Source organism: Balaenoptera borealis (genome assembly GCF_965194805.1).
Source record: "Balaenoptera borealis genome assembly, chromosome: 1".
In the NCBI taxonomy this organism is placed as follows: Eukaryota; Metazoa; Chordata; class Mammalia; order Artiodactyla; family Balaenopteridae; genus Balaenoptera; species Balaenoptera borealis.
Window position 1 is genome coordinate 6,050,585 of NC_138860.1, and position 21,576 is coordinate 6,072,160.

Here is a 21,576-nt window from a genome sequence, read left to right on the forward strand (position 1 = left end):
CCCTCATGCTCCATTCCTTCCCCAAGGAGTAACCACTATTCTAACAGCTAAAATAGTTTTGCTTGTTTTTTAAAGGAGGGAAAACAAAGAAGTTCTTTGGTAAATGAAATTTCACATAGAAACAAAGACAGATGGAACATGACACGAAGTTATTTTTTATTAATAAAAGCATTTGCTTACAGAGTGCCATATCAGATGAAAAGAGGCGTGCATAGTTTGAATAATCATATCTGAACTACATTTTGTGAGCCGTTTGAAAGAAGACTAAATTTCCATACCTTCAGGTGTCAAAGACTGTACTTATGTGGAAAGGATGGTAGAGTTTTGACTCATTGTCGTATGTTTAATGATGCTTCTTAAAAAAATCTTGTTAGTGATTATAAGCCTATTTAGCAAGGTCTTCTTGATAAAATGTCTTATTGAAGAATTATATATAAATGATCATGGATCATGACTGTACCCGACACAAGATCGTTAAACAGAAAATCACCAACATTCTAGAAGTCCCTCTTCCATATCCTGACTTCTAAAACTAGTGTTTTTGTACATTATATAAATGGTATCATATACTATGCACTCTTTTGTAGCTTCTTTCCCTCAACTTTATGTTTGTGAGATTCCTTTTCCTTGTTCTGGGTAGTTGTACTTTGTTCTTTCTCAGTGCTGTATCATATTCAATTGGTGACTAAACAACAATTTATTTATCCATTCAGCTGTTAATAGGCATTTGGGTATTTTTTTGACCATTACAAATAGTGTTGCCTTGGGCATTTTTATACATTTCCCATAAAAAGATATACCTAGGAATGGAACTGTTAGATGGTGGGATATACATGTGTTCAGATTTAGTCAATTCTGCCAAAGGGTTGTCTAAAGTAGTTGCACCAATGTCCATTTCTGTCAGCAATAAATGAGAGTTCTGCTTTCTCTAAATCCTTCTCAGTGTTGTGTGACTTTTTCATTTTAGTAATTTTCTGTGGATTTGTAGTGACAATGCACTGTTTAAGTTACTTTAAGGTAACTTATTTAACAGTTTTATACTACTCAAGTTTTTTTTTCTATACTGGTATACAAAGATATGCAGATTTTCCCATTCCCCCCTAAAATTTGTATTCAACATCCCAAACGTATGCATTGTTATTTATAACATATAATGAAGAATTACTATGAAACAAACCTACCCCTGCTTAAGAAATAGAACATTATCTTTGTAAAATTCCTTATCCATCTTTGAAAATCAATATTTTCAAAAACATTGGTTTGCGCTTTTTTTGCTATGTAATCATTACTTTAAGCTTATTATGTATTTTTTAAAATTGAAGTCCAGAAGCAGTGGAGACAGTCTTACTCTCTAGTCCAAAGTCACTTTACCTGCTCTCCAGAATGGCTATACCTGTCTCTCTTCCCACACAGCACATGAAGTTCCCTGTATCCTCATATCTCACTATGGTTTTAATTTGCATTGCTCTAGTTATTAATGTGTGTAAACATCTCTTTCTATACTTCATATACTTATTAGCTTTTTTCCTTTCCCTTCCTACAAAATTCCTGTTCATATCCTTTTTATGTTTTTAATGAGAAATCATACATTTCATTGTAAATATGCAGAAATTTCTTGTATCATATATTTCTAATATATTCTAAAGTTACCCCTCATTGGTTTTAGGTATTGTAAATGTCAGATTCCCATTCTGTCATTGGTCTATTAACTTTGACCAGGTGATTTTCATTTCCCTGATGATTAGTGATGTTGAGATCTTTTCATGTGCCTGTTGGCCATCTGTATGACTTCTTTGAAAAAATGCCTATTCAGGTCCTCTGCCCATTTTTTAATCAAATTGTTTTTCTTTGCTATTGAGCTGTATGAGTTCTTTGTATACTTTGGATATTAACCCTTTATCAGACATATCATTTGCAAATAGGTTCTTCCCATTCAATGGGTTGCCTTTTCATTTTGTTGATGGTTTTCTTGCCCTTCTTACATTGCTCTTTTCCTACATGTTTAATTTTTATTTACCTATGAGTATGTCATCCACGCTTATTTCTTTCTGACTTTTACTAATTTTGAATGGGGCACATATATCTGGTTGAAGTATCTGCTGAAATATATTAAAGCTGAGAGGTGTAAACTAAAGCAGTGGAAGCTCAGGACACATCTTCATCACCTCTGTTTTGTCGTCTCCTTCGTAAATGTTTCCACTCATTATTACCTTTCCCATGTCTGGTAAGCAGAAAATCTTGAGTTTTCACAGTAAAGCCCTATGTTTCAGGTGTCTATGATATATCTCACCATTATTCATTTATTTTCATGGACTTTGATCAGCTGTCACCACAATGACTGTGGTGTATGCTCTGTCTTCTTGTCTGCTTCCTGAAAAGATGACGTATGTATGAATCTTCTTATTTAGCCTTCCCTCACTTCTCAGGCTTGCTTTAGACACCTGTACTCTGCTCACACCTCCATTCCAGGTATCTTTGATCCTTTTAGAGCTGTTCTCTCTACTTTGCAGGACCTCTGCACTATTTAAAGTAAAGTGTCTCTAGGAGTTTGCATTTGCTCTTGTCACCTTTTGCCATTTTGGTCCCAATAATATTTTTCTTTAATTTCTTTTTGGAGGTTGTGATTTGCACTGTGACTATTTCCTGTTCCCATGGAAGATATAGCAGTCCCTATTTTTTATATTTAGTTGTTCTTTCAGTTGGCATTACGGAATAAAATAGATAAAATTACAGAAGGGAACAATGTTTAATTCTCTGAAATTGGGTAAAACTTCGGTCAGTAAAAATATTTTCTAATTTGCTCATCTCTTAAAGTCTGTTATTATCATGCAATTTTACATTTTTCTGTGGGATCAGGTGGTCTGCTGCTTTGTGGTGGATATTTGATTACTGCAGAATGTAAAATTTGGGACTTGCATATGGAATGTTAGTCCATGCCAATGATGTGAAAATTACCATCCAAACAGCAGTGAAATTTGCTGAGAAAGAAAATGTAAAGTTGTTGTACTACTTAGTTTTATTAGGAAATGATTCTGGTATGGGACCAAAAAAAGGACTGGTAATTATTCATAGCAGGATTGAGGAGATTGTCATATGTGACATAAGTTTATTTATTGGTTAGGATTTTTTTTTCAGGTGCAAATGATAGAAATTCAAACCATCTTAAGGAAAAAAAGAGAGCTTATTGATTCCTATGACTGAGTATTCTAAGAATGATCCTTACTTTAGTTATGGCCAGCCCCAGAAGCTTAAAAAATATCTTGTATTGCTGCAAAAGTCCAGTCAGTTCCAAGTTATTTACAAGAAGGACACACATAACTTCTTAGAAACCCCAGCAGAGAGAGAATTGCTCACTCCCAATATCCATACATGAAAGATTCCCCTTTCCCATTGTCCATACTCTTTGACCCAACTTGGATCATGCAGCTATGTAAGAATGTGTGTTGAATTCCACTGTGATCAAATGAGAACAGTAGGACTTTTATGTACAAAAACAGGATGTTGGTATAGCAAAACTTAAGTCCAATATAATTAGCTGGGCTGTACTCTTTAAATATCCTGATTGCAATATAATCTTGGGAAAGGATTTGCATTTCTACTTTAAGTATGTGCAGAGTCCCTGAAGCCTCTTCTGTTTTGTTTTGAAGAGGACTGGAGGAAAGAACAAACCATAAGACAAGGCTATTTCAGTGTTCTTTATTCTTTAGCTGCAGACTGGAAAACCAAACACCAGGATATTTACTCTGGCAGTTTCAAGTTTTGCTTGGAATCCTAGGTTTCGAGATGTTCTCTTGTTTCTGTTGGAAGTGAATGAAATAGTCCTCTGAATTTCTTTAAGCATCTTGAAATCACAGGAAGGAATATAGAAGGCAGGACAATTAAATGCAGAGGAACTAAGTCTTCTGTGGTACCATTAGGTCACCACATCAAGCTTTGGCTAAAGATGTTCTACTTCTCGATTTTTCCATATATGAGATAATACACTTCTTTAATGTTTTATGGCATAGTAGATCAGGTATTTTGTTACTAATAATCAAGAACATCCTAAGTGATAGTCCAGCTTATTTTGGCCCTTAGCCTTGACTAAGTGTCAAAATCTCCTTTCATGAGAATTAATAATCTGCTAATCTGGATATGTCATATTCACCTAATGTTCTCTGATGTCCCTCTTCCTATAACTCCTCTTGCTCTATCTAACTAGACCTAGTACCTAGAATATTTCCTCTGTACTGAGCATCCTCATTTTACTTTTGACTTGACCTACTGACTTGGATCTTCTTTAGAATCCAATTCAGCTTTTGCAGAATCTCTAACATGGTCTCTTTATTACTACTGAGTTACGATTTTGGCAACTTTATTTTCTTTCCTATTTGATTCATTCCTACTCACTAGCTCTCACATGACTCTAGCATAAAAGACCTAGCTTCTAGTTTGCTCTTTCTAACAACTGAATTTCACCTAGGAATTTGGAATCGGTCTTTCATCTGTGATCAGAGAGCTGAGCCTTAGCAAAGCAAAAAAGCATTGAAAGAAAATGAGAAGGTGGGAAATTTCAAAACAAAGCTATTTGATTTATTACTTTTATAGTCTTGGTCCTATCTGAACCATGTTCTAGTATAATTAAACTGGATAAATTGTTTTGGAAAGACTGAGTAAAACAGGTAAGTCACAGAGAAATCATGATCTTAGAGAATCTGGTAGTCAACTCCTAGGAAATTTATCTACTAATGTTTCAAGAAATTAGTTGAAAACTCACTTTGGCTGTCAGGTCATTAACATATAATAGCATTCAGGTTTTCTGTACTACCCTATGCAACGTGGTGATTTTCTCAGGGCTTAAATCCAAGTGAGTGTATAGGCTTAGAGGCAAAACAAAAAGAAATAGAAGTGCAAAGGACAAGTTAAAGTTGTTTCTTATTCATGTTTCCTAAATCTGGGTGAATGCCTTGTTAAAAATGTTCATCATAATATTCTCAAATATATTGCATTTCTTCACACTAATCAGTATTTCAATATATTTTATATTGATATTTGAGTAGGAGGTGGTCACCTTTCCTCCTAATTATTGATTTGGCTATGACATTTCCAGATTGCTTTTTGCCATATCCTTATTTTCTGCAACTGTAAAGTTTGTGTGAAGCCAGTGTAAAAACTGCATTTCTCATGGAGCTCTGTAGCACATGTACAGCTTATTGCATCTGAACTCAATATGGTGCGTATTTTTTTCTACTTTGCATGTGAAAATAATTCAAGATGTTTGTTTTAATTTTAAAAGCCTCCGTGATCTGGCTTCTAACTAGAGAATATTTAAGGTACTTTCTGATTATCCATATTTATTATTTCCATGGGAGTTCAGAAGAATCACTGAGCAGCCAGATATTTTTTTCTTTTTAATTTTAGTATATTTTTACGTTGCTTCAATTGCTCTGAGGGTACATATTTTAGTTTATCTCTTAAAAGGTAATCAAAGCTGTTCAACCAGTTGTGTGAAATTGGAAACGCGTAATTAAATTCATTAGTTGCTAAACAGCAAAGACGAGTTTATATTAAGGAAAAGACTTCTAAAAATGCGGATGCCTACATTTTGAAAAACACATGTAATAATAATGGCATAGTATGTGGTGAACACCCTTCTAAAATATTTAGACGTGTTAATGCATTTGATCCTCAAAAAATAAGTGCTCTAATTATTCCATTTCGTAGATGGGGAAACTGAAGCACAGTGGTTAAGTTGCCCAAGGTCAAGCAACTGATAAATGCCAGTGTCAGGGTGTAACTCCAAGCAGTCCAGACTCAGAACGTGTACACCTGATCACCAAAGAATATTGCTTTTCAGGTAGCTGGGTGGATGGGTTGGTGGGCAACGGGACCAGGGTAGGTTTTATGCCAAACTATGCCCACTTCTGGAATTCAGAGCCTAAATGATGGAACTGCAGGAAAGGATTTACTAAGATTTTATTTGTGTGTGTGTGTGTGTGTAAAAGATAGGATACAACTTTTGTACCCCTGGGGCTGGAGTGACCTAGGGGTAAAAAAGGTAGCATTTACATTGAAAATGAGATACATACTGACTCACTACTTTCAAATAATAGCTTTTCAGATACCTACCAAGTGTGAAATCACTAATAATATATCACCTTTTAAACTGCAACCTCTTCAAAGATATATCTAATTTTCTATAATTTTGTCCTTTTCCTGAAGACTGAATATAGAAGGCTCAACTGAGGCTGGGCAGTTGCTGCTAATGGTCGTGCCTAATGATTCCCTCTCTTTTCTCAATCCCTAGTACGAGTATTCAACATCTTGTCATTAGTATCAGTATTTGTAGTTTTGTTTCATTCTTATTTTTATATGACAATAGAAAAATGTACAGTAAATACACATTTTATAATTTGTATACTCAAATGGTACAAGACGGCAATGGATGCAGAGCTACTATTTAATACCTTAAAGTGGAGAGCTATCTGAAAATAAGATCAAAATTTGGTATATGAAAGCAATGTAATATTTACAACATAACACTATAGCTAAAGAAAATACATGAGTGTCCAGAGTCTTATGTATTCATAAACACCAGTAACCTCAATGTATCTAACACTATTATTTGTGAAAAAAAAGTGTGAGATTTTTCTAATTTCTTTGATTTTTTTATTATGTGCTGTGTTTACACCATCATGTTATTTGCAATGAAAATTACTACTATTAGCTCATAGCCTGGGGACACTGCATAATAATCAGGAAAATTGGACTTCCATGTCATTTATAGTGAAATGGGTATTGAGTGATTTATTTTAGCTTTCCATTTCCTCTATCTAATCATCTTCAAAATGAGAAGAATATCTATTCTCTTAATATAAAATATTGTCAAATTATTATAAATTTTAAACAAATGAGTCTGGGGTCACTTTTAACACTGAAATGGACATACAGTAACGGCGTAAGTTGTTAATATATTATAGAAATAATACAGAAATCACCAAAAGTTTTCCTCCTTGTAAATTAAATTTCTAAATAGGAGGAATCAATAAAAAAATTAATGACAATGTTTCGATACAAGTAAAACCATTTTAATTGCAAAGATCATACCCCATATACTTTTTCTTTCTTGCAAGCAAGCATTACTCTATTTCTCAAATCACACCCTCATGAGAGAGGACTTATTACACTTAATATAAGGCTGTGATAAAACGCTTTTTAAATTGGCATGCCTTAGTTAAGCATGGCACATGCACATGCATGTGTACACACACACAGAAAAATAATATCTATATGTGCAATGCAATTTTCCCATATTGGAATTGAAAAATCTAGGCAATTATTCAACAAGATTATTGAATCATTTTCTCTTCCTTTACTCCGCCTTACTTTCCTTTCTATCATTGAACAAACTCTGTTTTGGGGTCCATACTATATACCAGGCACTGTTCTGCATGCTGACAAGATCAACAAGGCCCCTGCCCTCATAGAGCTTATATCGATCATAGTGGGAGTGGAGGACTAGGGAAACACAAACACAAAGAGCATCTCTGTGTTGGATGATTAGAAGAGTCTTCTCTGATGACGTGACAAGGAAGTTAAGAGGCAGCCGTGGCAAGAAGGGGGAATGCAATTCAGGGAAAACAAACAAGTGATGGGAAGTCCCTCAGGTGGAAAAGGAGGTAAATGATGGTGGATCTGTAGGACTTTGACTGGGGAGTTTTATAATTTTATTTTAATTTAGATGACCAATCGGGAAACACAGATGTCTACTAGTTATTGACCATAAATCTACTTTCTCAGCTCTATTGGGAAGAACATGCACTTTGGAGTCAGAAAATCAAGGTTTTGAATCTTGGCCTAGCACCTTCTATCTGGGTGATATTATCTGAGCCTAGGTTTTCCTATCTTTCAAAACTGGACAAAATTATTTGGTTTTCATAATTGTTGTGAATCTCCTACATAATATCTGGCACAAAACAGTTACACCGCAGCTATTAAGTTTTTTAGCATTTGTGCGTTTTTATGCTTGAAGAATGACAAGGATACGACCTAATCCATTCACATATGTAGCTTCTCACTCACTCACTAGACGGTTGTTGATCACCCACTAATTGACAACCCTTGTGAAAAAGGCCAAGTCGTAGCTGCCATTACTTGCTTTAGAAGGTTTGGAGATGACAAGGGTGAAGGTGGAGGAACGAACAGGAACAGGGTGCTTCTTCTGATCTACCCGAGAGCTGGATTTGGGACCTTAGCAACATAAGGATGGGTAGATCGAAGATGAGAACTGGAGTTTTCCAAACCTGCTGGAGATTTTGTTCCCTGCAGAAAATATATTTGTTTTGTAGGTAGAAGACTCATGTGGGTGTGATTCCTGGATTATTGTCGGATAACATGCTTCGAAGGTATTGAATCACATTTGATACCAAATAATTCCCCCTTTGGCTCTGTGTTCTTCCTCCAAAAAGTCAGTCAAAGGAAGAGAGTTTAGAAGCAGGTAAAGGGAGTTGATGTGTGTTATCGTTAAGAGTGACGCTGAATAAGATGTGTATTGAGGGAGAGCTTTGAGAAAAGGGAAGGAAGCAAAGAGGAAGCTCACAGAGGACATTGCTCTTAATATATTCATAATAAAATATTATATTAATATATTAAATTAATACAACTCCTGACAAGCTTACACCATAAAGTACACACACAGATTTTGCCTCTCGGACAAGTTTTAATTTTAGAATGACAAAAACCACTAGAAGTGTTGGGTAAATCATGTTAATTACCACAATATCTTCATAAATCTCCAGATGGCCTTCCTCTAAACTACTTACCTGTGCTTTTCAGGTGGAATTGGTGAATCAGTTGTGATAGTCTGCCTTTTCCTTTTCTCTCTACTGCTTCCTCTTTTCAGTGCTGCTGAAATAAAAATTATTCTGCTCATGTGGCTGGACATGCTTAGAATATAGGGCAGGGTTTGTTACATTTTTCTTCCTGTAGATAGAATCTATTTTAGCTTGAATCAAGGGTCACAGAATAAAACTAATTAAGAAAATAGAGAAACACCCGTCTCTACGCTGGGGTTAGAAGCTGAATTCCCTTCTGTCATCCCTCCCACCTCTCCAGCCCATCCCCTATCCCGGGAACCTTTACAGGCTCAGTGTCTGCCCCACTCTTCTCTCCCAGTGCCTCAAGTCAGGTGCATTTATCCCTCTATATGATGCTTCCTGATTTTTTCTGTCTGGATAAGAATTTGCTCCTTATATTCAGACCCACAGATTCAAACCTTCTTGACTTCTCCCTTTGGCAGATGGCTCAGAGTGAACTCATTTTCTCACTCAAACCTATTTCTATATTCCTATCTCACCCAACAGTAAACTCTTCACCTGCTTACTCATCCCAGAAGCCTAGAAAGTATCATCGATTCTTCACTCCCCATTAAATTTCATACTCTCTCGCTTATCCAGTCCTGCCAGTACCATCTTCCTAATTTCCTACAAATCTGTCCTCTCCTTTACATCTGCATTGTAACCACTGCCTCATTTCAGACAACTGGAATATCTCTCCTGACATACTGTATGGCTCATAAATGGTCTCCTTTCTTCCCTTCCTGTCCTCCCCACCAATCAATCATCTGCACTGCTAACCGCGGTGGTCTTTCCAAACATAAACTGGACTTTGTCACTTACTTACTTAAAAATCCTCAAGAGATTCATCATTGTCTACAAGTTGAAACCCAAACTTGTTGGCATGGCCTGCCTGGCCCCTCCAGATGATAAATGAAGGCAGCTCCTGGCTGCTAATCTTCCTGCCAATTTTTCTCCCTCTTCTCTGCCCCCTCCCCGTCTAAATACAGACCCTGAGCTCAAATTACCATTGCTTTCTTATATCCATTATCTGTACCTGTATACTTGCTGATGCTTCTCTTACTCACTCACTTTTTTCATTCTTCAGTGTAGATGTGAGTTCCTCCAGAAAGCCTTCCCTGATTTTCCAAAACCAGAATATGTCTCTCTGTGCTCCTCAGCAACACGCCTGCCAGTGCAAATTAGTGTGACCCGCCACATTCTAGTGTAACTATTGGATGGTCTTCCTCTCCCCCATTAAGACTATGAGAGGTTCAATTCATAGTAACTACTCCATGAATCTTTGTTTAAAAACATTAATTGAACACACCTCTCTCCGTTACACTGAGATGTTGCTATGTAGCTTAATGATGCTGAGTAGATGTGGATTATCCTGTCTTTTTCTGCCGACACAGATGAAGCATCTATGAAGTAGGTAGTCTAACACATAGAAAGTTATTTTTTTCTATTTAAAATCTATTTTCAAATACCTTTTACAGGTCTAGGTAGGCATAATCATTGACAGTTTGAAAATGTTGTCATAAAAATAACATAGGTAATATGCACATATTTTTTGGGTAAAAAAACCCCATCATATTCTATACTCTCAACTATGTTCATTATTCACAAGATAATTATCAAGAAATTGTTTTTTTGTAAGTAAAATCATTCTTCACTCATGGGAATGACTCTCATTTCTTTTTATATTTAAATATTAATATAATCAATCAGTGTACTGGAAATCAAAGATTTAAAAAAACAATTTTTTTTCTTTTACAGAAAAGGAAGAAATTAGAAGATATTCTCAAATGTGTTTTCTGGAAAGAAAAATTCTTAAACTAGGAAATGAATCTTCTCCCTAATTCTCATTCTTAACATGCTCTACTCCATCACCATTGTAATTCAGAAGATTTTTGGTGAGTACTCTCTTAGTAGTATGGGACCAAATTAGTCTATTGCTCTAATCTACACCAGATGTTGGTTAGGGTGCTTAAGAACACCAGTGAGTAAGGTGCAAAATTGTAATGTACAGAACCAAGTTTAAAAATGTTTCTAAAAATCTAATCTCATGTTATAGTAGGATGAAAGCTTTCACACACACACACACAGAGAAAAAGAGTCTATGAAATAGGACATTAAAAGAGCACAATGAAAAAAGGAAACCAAGATAAAAAGAGTGAAAGAGGAAAATATATTTTAACAGCAGGAAATGACATGACACGACATGACAAAAAAGAGGAAAAAGTATAGAAAGACAGGTGGGAGAGCTAAAAGTCAAAATTAATGACAAAATATGAAAAGTCTGCCTTCAGAAAACTGACAAAAAAATAGAATGGAGAGCAAAGGATCTTCCAATTATAAATTTAAGTTTCACTGTCCAAATATTGCTATATTTTAAGAATGTCAGGATAGTATTTGTTAGATTGCATTATTCTTTTAATTTTCTTAAACTTAGAAAGATAAGATTCTTCACTGTGACAATTTTAAGGCACATAGTGGTCTCCACCTGCTTTGACACAGTAGGGTCCTTTGTACCCTTTGTATCCTTAACAGCTGGGCTATGACACTACTAGTTGAGCAAGTTTTTACTTATTCTATTTTTTTTTCTTTCTTTCTGAGGTACCTGCTCCCTCTTAAAATGTTTTCTGGGCACTTGGAAGCCAAATAATTAAGACTGCCATAAAGGTGACACCAAAGTAAGGTGCACAGCTTTCTTTTCTTTTTTTTAAAAAAATATATCTTTATTGGAGTATAACTGCTTCACAATACTGCGCTAGCGGCATATACCCTGAGAAAACCTTAATTCAAAAAGAGTCATGTACCCCAATGTTCATTGCAGCACTATTTACAATAGCCAGGACATGGAAGCAACCTAAGTGTCCATCGACAGATGAATGGATAAAGATGTGGCACATATATACAATGGAATATTACTCAGCCATAAAAAGAAATGAAATTGAGTTATTTGTAGTGAGGTGGACGGACCTAGAGTCTGTCATACAGAGTGAAGTCAGTCAGAAAGAGAAAAACAAATACCGTATGCTAACACATATATATGGAATCTTAAAAAAAAAAAAAATGGTACTGATGAACCTAGGGGCAGGACAGGAATAAAGAGGTAGACATAGAAAATGGACTTGAGGACATAGGGGGAGGGGGAGGCTGGGGCAAAGTGTGAGTAGCATCGACATATATACACTACCGAATGTAAAATAGCTAGTGGGAAGCTGCTGCATAGCACAGCTTTCTTTTAAGTCAAATGCTTTTGCTTTACTCTCTAATCTCTAGCACTGCAGAAGTCTAACACTCAACAGCTATTTTTTTCCTGTTTTTAGTGTCTTGCTTCTGAGTCTGTTACTGATACATAAATATTTCAGATTTCTGCCAAATATATAAAGGCAGACTATAATAATACAAATAAAAATATAAATATTAGCCTGGAATGTTAAAAAAAAAAGTAAACTTCACAGAGCTATCTTAATAGCAGATGATAAGGTCCAAAATATAAAACAGATATTCTCTCTCTCTCTTCCCGCCCCATCTCCCCCCAACTAACAATGTAGTGATATAACTTTCTCATTTGGCAAAGGGATGACAAAAGTTCATGCAAAAAAACATAAATAAATACACAACTTTGGAGCTAAAGCAAATGTGAAAAAAGATTAATTTACTATCTTTAAAAGCTTTTAATAAATCTGAACATTGTTAAGATTTTACTCATTTTGAATGCAGTGTGCTAGAGAGATAAGCCACAGGAAGGGGGATAAGATGTAGAAAAATGTACAGCAGGCCATAATATAATAAGCACTACAAGCAAAATACTCACAGAGGGTATGAAGGGTTCAAAGGAAGAAGGCATTTTAACCAGCTGGACGCATCAGGAAATCTAATAGAGGAGATGTCATTTGAGATGGGTCTGGAAGAATGGGTTGGATCTGGACGACAGAGACATCTATTTCCACTTTTTCTTCAGATTTAGGTAGGTACTCGTTCTATTTTATCTGCTATTACCTTTTCGCTGATTTCTTCTTGAATTAATAACGTTCTGTAAAAATATCCCTTTGCCTCTACTCATAGGCTTCTCTTTCCTCACTCCATTGCTTTCTTCCCTTCCCTTGAGTAAGTTGCAAACTAGCATAGAAGACTTAGTTCACTTTCTATGTCTTGACCCTTCCCTGCATGAAAAAGTGTGTTATCTCACAGGTATTTCCAAAACTCTTTATATGTTGCTTGATTACTGTGTCTCATATTGTATCACTTCATTTATAAGCTTGTTCCTGCAAGCAAACGATGAGATTCCTGAGGGCACGGGCCGTGATACAGTCTTGTATCCTCAGGCCCGAGTCTCTCAGAGGGGAAATATTTGGTGTCTGTACGTACCCTGATGGAATCGGTTCTTGGTGGAAAAACAGTATAGGCAAATAGGACTAGGGCTTTTATACACAGCAGGTTCCCATAAGCTGCGGTCCATACTGAAAAACAGGCTGTGGACCCTCGGGTTCACCCTTCCTCTGACCGCGTGGGCCACTAACAGGAGCACACCTAGCAAGGTGCAGGCCACTTGGAAGCCCACAGCACCACGGGTAGCAGCAGCCCTCATTTCCTAGTATGTCATCCTCCATGCATTAATCGTTTCTCTGCAGCGGCCTAAAGTGGCCCTTCATTCTTTTCCAGGATCAGGGAAACACCTCCCTTGCTTTCAGCCAGTGAGAAAAAAGACTAGGACTTTCCTGGGGCTGGGAGCGGGGATTCCCTCTCCCGGAACGTGCCATTTCTACCCCGCCTACCTGGCTGGAGACGGCCAAGGAGAAGGAGCTGGGGGACCTGGGGACACTCCACGCGTGCGTCCCCCTCCTCCGGAGAGGGGGTTGGAGCCCTGGAACCCGCTAATTAGGCTCGCCCCCATTGGTCTTCCCCAGGCACGGCCGTCACCGTTATGCTAACGAGGGGCGTCTCATTGGCGGGGCCTCCGCGGCGGCCCCGCCCACGGGGAGAGCCCGTCCGCCACGCGGGGACTCCAACCCCGGGACCCCCGGCGCCTGCGCGGCCGTGCGGGGCGTCCGCCCGAGGGGACCTGCTGCCCGGAGCTGTCCTCGGAGGAGCCTCTCGCCGCCCGCCGTGCGGGAAAGTGCTTCACCCTAACGCCGAGCGCACGCCCACCCCTCTCCCCTCTTTCTAGGCACCGCGCGTTTTTTCTCTTTTTTCTTTCGGGCGAAGTAACTTTTGCATTCCCGCCTCCCCCGAGTCCTGGGGACCAGAGGCGGCGCCGATCCTGGGGGCGGTTCCTTGGCAGCGTTGGTTCTTGTCAGAGCCAGACTTTTGCTCTTGGGCTGGGTTTGCATCATCCCCATCACACCCTCAGGAGAGAGGAGCCGGCCCCTTTCAGCCTCAGCTTCCGGCTGGGAGCAGACCCCCCCTCCCCCATCCCAGGCCCCTTCCCCTGCTCCAGCCCATCTCCCGCATTTCGTTAGTCCTCGCCCTCTACTCCGCAATATTTTCTTTCTCTCGTCCTCCTCGCCTCCATTCGTTGTTTTACGTTTCCCACTCTTTGAGGAAGGATGGTTGATTTGGAGAGCGAAGTGCCCCCTCTGCCTCCCAGGTACAGGTTTCGGGATTTGCTGCTAGGGGACCAAGGATGGCAGAACGACGACAGGTGAGTGGTGTGCTGCAGTGTGGTTCCGTAGATACAGCTGGGAAAGGGAGGGATGGGGAGGCTGGAAGGGGAAAAGGAGGGAGAGGAGGGAAAGGAGCCAGAGGCTGGGGGAGGGAGGAAAAGGGACTCTTTGACGTGTCTCTCCATTTTGACTCTCTAGAGCAATTGCTGTAGGCAAGGAACTCTTTGCCTTTTCACTTTCTGATCCCTGCAGTGCATTTGTTGCATTTATTTGTGCTTATTCTTTTGTCTATCTGTGCTTTCTTAGGGTGTGTATGAGGCTGGCGTGAGAGGTACAATTACATCCAAATGGCACGCAATATCAGTGCCAGTCAATTTTCATTTTTTTTTTCCTTAGGTGTTGTTAACCAAATTCGAAAATGCATCCAAGTTGATTGAAAAAACACATTATAAACTTAAAATCACCTGCACCCACCTGTTTACTTACTCCGTGTCAGTCTTGTCTTGATTAGGTGTCAAGACACCTGCCACTGGGAATTTTATGCTTTTTAAACATTTGAAGACGCAGGTAGACAATTGGTTTAAATATGTAACAGGTAGTTAGTGAAAATGGCAGCGTTGGCAATGGAAAATACTCACTTTGAACGGGTAACTGTGAGTATTATTAATAATGGTGTTTGTATAGTATGATCCAACCTTTTCATAAATAATGTACTTAACCTAAATAGTGTATATGCCACAAAATTAAAACTAAGTCTCAAAACTAAAATATTTATTATTAGCAAAATATTGCTCATGTGTTTTATCTCTAGCATCACTGTTTTGCCTAGTTAAACTTCTGGAATTCCTTTTGCTATGTCTTATTATTTAAAAAGCACATTTTATGTTTCATTGAATTTAGTATTTTCCAGAATAGTCATTTAGGTATCACATGCCACATTTCCTTGTTTTAAAATAATATGTGTATACCAAGTAGTCTTTCAACTCAATTGAAATGTTTCCTTAAAGTTCAGTTTGGCATTGATGTTCTATTTTAATTGCATAAAAGATCCATTATTGGTCCCATTCAGAATCTCCTTGTTCAACCACTGGGAAATACCTTCCTTCTTTTCCTTCCCATCTCAGCTCTCAATACCAACCCCTACCCTACACACAGGGGATTTTATCTTGAGTGCCAATTGTGGACTTCTTCTTTGGTCTCATGTTAGTAATTTAAAGGGGTAGGGATGTTTTGTAGAGGATAATATTTCAGTTCAATCTCTTCTTTTTAGGCAAAAACATATATATTGGTAAAAAATTAAAGAACAAATACCAATTTACGAGTATGCTTGGAACGTAAGGTGTTCTGGTTGACTGAAGATGAAGAAAAGAATATTTAAACAAATTTCAATGCTAACTGACATTTAGATAAACTATATTAACTTAGCTCAATGGCTCATCAAGTACAGTGAGGTGTTCATAGTAATTGGATCTGTATTTGTTACTTCAGGAGGTCAGGATCATCATGTAGAGTAGAAATCCTCACTGTAAAAGTCTGAGTTGGGCTGAGCCCATGGAGTACACATTTTGGACTTGGTGGTGGTAGCACTGTTTGTTTGTTTTTTTAGTATCGTATCCAAGATACTAATTGTTCATGTGGTTGCCTTCATTTTTCTAGGGGTGCTGCAGTTATTTTTCAGGAATTAAGAATTTTGGTTAGTTGACTGCTTCCTAAATGAGGCGTTGCTATGTTAAAAAAAGTTTTGCACGTTTCTTTAAAATACGTACTATAATGAAAGTTTATGCTAGACCAACTTTAACTTTAAAATTAGGCCATACGTACTGTTAAAATGAGGTATTGTTACTGAACCAAACGTGGGTTCACTTTAAGGGTAATTTTGTGGCTCCGTGAAAACTTAGTTTTGGTTCTATTAGTTGTCCATCTTCGAAGACAAGAGCCTTTGATTAATAGGGACCCAGGTTTCAATCCTATACTTACTTCTTCACTACCTGAGTGGCCTTGGGCAAGTCATTCCGCCATTATGAAATTCAGTAATCTTATTTCTGTAAGATATTTCTGTAAAACTAACACTTAGTTGGTACTAAGTACTTGGCTAGTGCTATATGTTAACTATGCTATATGTTATATGCTTATATGTATGTGTGTGGGTAACATATATATATATATAAACACATGTATATGTTAACTTATGATATGTGTTATCTCAGTCGATCCTCACATAGTCCCTGAATTGTAAGTAATTATTTTAAGGACTAGGAAACTCAGTTTCTGGGAAATTAAATACTTGTGTTGGTGATATATCTTACAAGTGTAAAGATGACTTTGTGACTGAAATTACTCAAGAAGCTGCGAAGTTCCCTCCACTTAATTAAATTTGAATTTATAAGAATAATTTTACAGCATCTAGCATAGGTGAGGTGCTCTTAATGTTAGTTCCCTTCTTCACCTACGACTCGAAGTTTGCAACTTTTAAAATTTTCTTCAGAAACTTAAATTAATATGCAATAAGTAAAATCATCTCTTTTGTCTTTAGTATTGTCACAAATTCCTCTTTGCGATTAAGTCTGAATAGCAATCTTATTCTACTCAGTTATATTGTGGACTCAATTCCTGCAGAGTCGAGGAGGAAGCAGTCTTTCATACAGGAGTAAGTAGACAGTTTCTAACAACAGATGCATTTAGTGCTCTGCCCATGTTTTCTGGATATTTTCTATGAACACCCTCTGCCTGTCTGAGGTTTTTTGTTTGTTTGTTTTCTCCTGGCCTCAGGTGCACACCAGGGCCTCTTGGAGAGCAAGGCAGAAGTGCCACTGAGTAAATACGGATTTGTTAGACAAATACCTTAGCCTCCTAGTTCCTTGGTTGGGACCATTCTGGAGCATGTTCTCTACACTGTGTCCAATGGGACTCAGCTCTAGTTGGCTCACGGTGGTAACTGGCTTGGTATTGCGAGTTTATTGGCTTCCTTCCCCCTCTCTGTAACTGGTATTTTCTGTATCATTTCCCAAATATGCTATTTAGGCTTCGATCCTTATCTCAAGGTCTTCTTCCGGGGGAATCTGGATCAGGCTGGATACCTTCCCCATCTAGAGTCACATCCTAGAAATGACGGGGGAATTAGATGATAGGAAAGTAGACACTTTCTACCCTGCCCTTCATTTTAAGAATTTTAAATTCATTCTTAGTAGGATATGGTGAACTGGCATGTGAAAATGAGTGAGGCATATCACTGATGTGTGAAGGGGTATTGTTACAGAGGGAATATTGGTGGGTCTATCAGGATACAGGAAGTGTGTACTCCACACCGTAGACTGTCTGTGAACTAGCCTTGGATAGTTCACTTACGTTTACGTTGTACCACCTTTTGGTAGGGAAACAGACACACACTTAAAATACATGCAATAAGTATGTATACGTATAATGTATATGTGATAGATCTGTATTCTATGTGAAATATATGGAATGACTATGTAACGTATAGGCCAGTGCATCCTTACATAATTACCTCTCCCTTATTGGCATTTTGATATCCTGTTCTAAGTAGCACGGAAGGGAAAAGAGTTAGAGCAGTGAAGATAATTTAGCACAGGAATAACATTAGTTCTGGGAGGCCATGAATAAGTTTGAGAGTTGCTAAATGACAACACTGCTTATGCCTTAGGGATGTCTGTTGTATATATAATGCGTGTTTACTTTTTTGGCATCCTGAACACAAAAATCTAATGTAAATGGTTTGTATAATATTTCTTTAATGGTCATTTATCCAATCAGCTAATGTTTGAATACATGCTACATCTGAGAGCCTCATTAAGTTAGGCTTTGGGAAGAATATAAGAAAGAATATGAAACAGGGCTTGATCAGGAGGTGTTCACAGATATAATTAGAGGTGAATTTTCCCCCAGAATGTTGAAAGTATTGCTTATGTTATGATGATATCCTTGCAGAATTTCTGTTTTAAGACTGTCAAGAAGAGCATCCAGCATTTGTAGATAGGATATTCAGTGTTGGCTTGAAAATACAGTAGCTAAAATCACTATATTAGAGATGGCTCAAAATCTTAATATACTTTGAATTTAACATTTAGAATACTTAATATCATCAAAGTTACTCTATGATTGAAACCAATATGAGTAGAGACAGAATTTAACTGATCTTATATGGGAGCCATTCTGTAATATGTAAAATTGTTGTAGTGTTAAAATACTTTTTTTTTCTATTTTAATGTTGCTAAGATTCATAAAGCAATAAAAATTTAGAATATTCTCTTACAGTTAAGAGAATATTAAAGATTGAATATTAAAGATAAATATTAAAGAATTAAATATTAAAGAATATTAAAGAATTCTTTAAAGAATATTAATTAATTCTTATTCTTTAATAAGAATTAATTAAATAATATTAAAGATAAATATAAAAAATAAAGATTGGTAAATTTCAGGTTTTAAATGCCTTTAGGCAGTTAGGACAAGCCCTTCTCATCCTTCATCATGACTCAGTAATTTTAAAGTTTGGAACACAATGCACTTGATGTGGATAAATTATCACAGCTGTGGATAAATTACTGTTAATGGACAATTCTCAGTTGCAGTCATATGGGAGTAGGCCATTTATTTAATTAACATTATTCTAGTTTTCAGATATTTGGTCAGGTGTTGCAACTCCAGTAATTTTAAGTATATCTTTCATATTTTGTAGGTGGAATTTAAAAGTAATGCAAGCAAGTCACCTAATGCATTGTAGTAATTGAAAACATAAAAGAAATTGAACAAAGGGTACAGTTCAATCGATTAATAGTTTAAGAAGTATTTATAAAATGGGGAGAATGTTGGATAGCTTCTGGAGTATGTGTAAGTTTAGATATCATACAATGAAAATATGCAATATGACTTTATATAATCAAATTGAATTGGGAAAATGGGTTTTGGATTGGCATCTGGCACATTTATGTGTTACCAATTTTATCTTTCTTATTAAATTATATATTATTTTTAAAAGTAGCCATTTAATATAAAGTTCTTATTCTAAGTTTTTATGTTCAGGTCAGTAAATATACTTTTAAAATATTTTAAGTGTTATTAAAAAGAATGAAATGTTATTTTTACTGTTTAATTATATAGTGGAACCAACCATGCATATGCAATATCTATAAAAATGATTTAAGCATTTATTATCAGAAAACCCAGACTATTTGTTGTCTTTTAGCACTATTATATTAAGAGAAATCTCCTTGAATAAGGCAATAAAAAATTACCTACTACTGAAGTAGGTAATGGTGCAAAAATTGACTTTACATATATATATATAAAATATATAAAATGCAGAGAAAAATGTAGTGTAATAATTATTATTTTTCAATAGTTACCAATAAGTCAGACATTCATATTTTATATAAAAACATATGATTTTTCTTTTTACCTACTCTTATTAATAAAATTGAAATATGGCTTTTCAAATTTATTGGAATTTAAAGTTTGATTCCATTTAACCACTCTTATATATCCACTTTTTGTATATGGTTACTTATTTGTAATACCTCTTCTGTGAGTATTACACTTTTCTCAAGATACCTCTATGTATAATAAATCTTGGGTGAAGGAAGTTGGAATGTAGCAATTTCATTTTCCACATGAGGTATGTGCCATTTTAAGGAGATTAAACTTTCTACTAAACAGCTTCTCCACTGCAGCTTCAAGTTAGTCTTGAGGATGGGTAGAAAGACATAAATCCAGATGGATGACCAAGAAAATGATTTCAGCTAACTTATTGTTTTATCAGAATTAACATACTTTTTTCCTTCTCTGTTAGTAATGTAACTCAACTTCTGCAAAAATAGATTTGAAAGGTAGTAAGAGAAGTAGTACAAATGAAAGCTTATTTTGGTCTTCATTATTGGTACAAAATAAAAATTAACACTATCTTTAGTCATCACGTGTACCTGTAGCTAGGTTAATAGTGAATGTGATACTTTTATTGGCTTTTTCAAATCATGCTCTTGTAGAGATGTGGGTGGACCTAGAGACTGTCATACAAAGTGAAGTAAGTCAGAAAGAGAAAAACAAATATCGTATATTAACCCATATATGTGGAATCTAGCAAAATGGTACAGATGAACCGGTTTGCAAGGCAGAAATAGAGACACAGATGTAGAGAGCAAACGTATGGGCACCAAGGGGGGAAAGAGAGGGGGATGAATTGGGAGATTATACATATATGCACTAATATGTATAAAATAGATAAGTAATGAGAACCTGCTGTATAACACAGGGAACTCTACTTCACTTCGCTGGGCAGTAGAAACTAACACAACATTGTAAAACAACTATACCCCCCCCCCCCCAAAAAGCAAAAAATATCATGCTCTTGTTTATCATTTATATGTTTATATATCATTTTGTCCTTGATGGTTCATCTATTTTTATTAGTGTACTTATGTATTGCCAATGTTGTCTTACTTATGTGCCATGCTTGTCTAAGTTGCCTTTAGAAAATGAAACAGAAATACTTTTTACAGTGAAATTTAACCAGTAGCTTTGTATATTTATAGTTTGAAATTTAATAAGGGTGGCCTTTTCTGAGCTATATTTAATACCTTCAATCAAGATGTCTTTAAACTAATGCTTTTCCTGAGTCTTAAGTTGCTAATTTAAAATTTCTCTGTAAAAGTAATCAAAACAGTAGGTAATAATCCAGAAGGACAATTACTTTTACTCTTTGACAATTTTTGACTGGATATGGGATTTTTTTTTAATAGGTCATTTTTTTTTTTTTTTTCACAAGTATCTTAGTCATCAGACAGCAATCAAGTTGCAATTTAAGAGAAAACTACTTGGAGAACAGAGTAAAAAGAAAAAGGTGCATCTGTAGCACTGAGAAGATCTCAACCTCAGTACAAACTCAAACTGGCTCTGTGGAGTTGTAAAAGCTAGGATGTGAGTGAAGTGGGTGGTGGGCGGGGACTTGGAGTCCCCTTTCATACTGAGTGTACCGCCCAAGTAGAGTGGATAAAGATAAGCTGAGCCAGAAACTTCTTTCTGGTGGTCATGGTGGTGGTATGTAAGGTTTTTAAAGTTGTAAGCAAATGACCAAACTTTATGAACAAATTATAAAGACTGAGCATAGATATTTTACCCTTGCAATTCAATAAAAT

General features: G+C 36.6%; 1 protein-coding gene and 1 long non-coding RNA gene across 9 annotated transcripts in view; one reads left to right on the forward strand and one right to left on the reverse strand.

Moving 5' to 3' along the window:
* Window positions 1-5,966: 5,966 nt before the first annotated feature.
* LOC309630663 lies at window positions 5,967-13,687 on the reverse strand. Its single transcript, XR_014245870.1, has 3 exons — window positions 13,601-13,687; window positions 12,640-12,699; window positions 5,967-8,886 (listed from the first exon to the last, which is right to left on the reverse strand). It is a non-coding gene; the product is annotated as an uncharacterized lncRNA (long non-coding RNA).
* Window positions 13,688-13,859: 172 nt separating this feature from the next.
* KCNT2 (potassium sodium-activated channel subfamily T member 2) overlaps window positions 13,860-21,576 on the forward strand; it is a 376,144-nt gene continuing 368,427 nt past the window's right edge. For 6 of the 8 annotated variants that reach the window (XM_082394255.1, XM_082394261.1, XM_082394256.1 and 3 more), the window contains exon 1: window positions 13,860-14,466. In XM_082394255.1, the coding sequence (XP_082250381.1) occupies window positions 14,372-14,466 (95 nt within the window). In that variant the 5' untranslated portion in view covers window positions 13,860-14,371. The remainder of the gene's footprint in view (window positions 14,467-21,576) is intronic. The other 2 variants (XM_082394258.1, XM_082394260.1) reach the window with 2 other exon arrangements.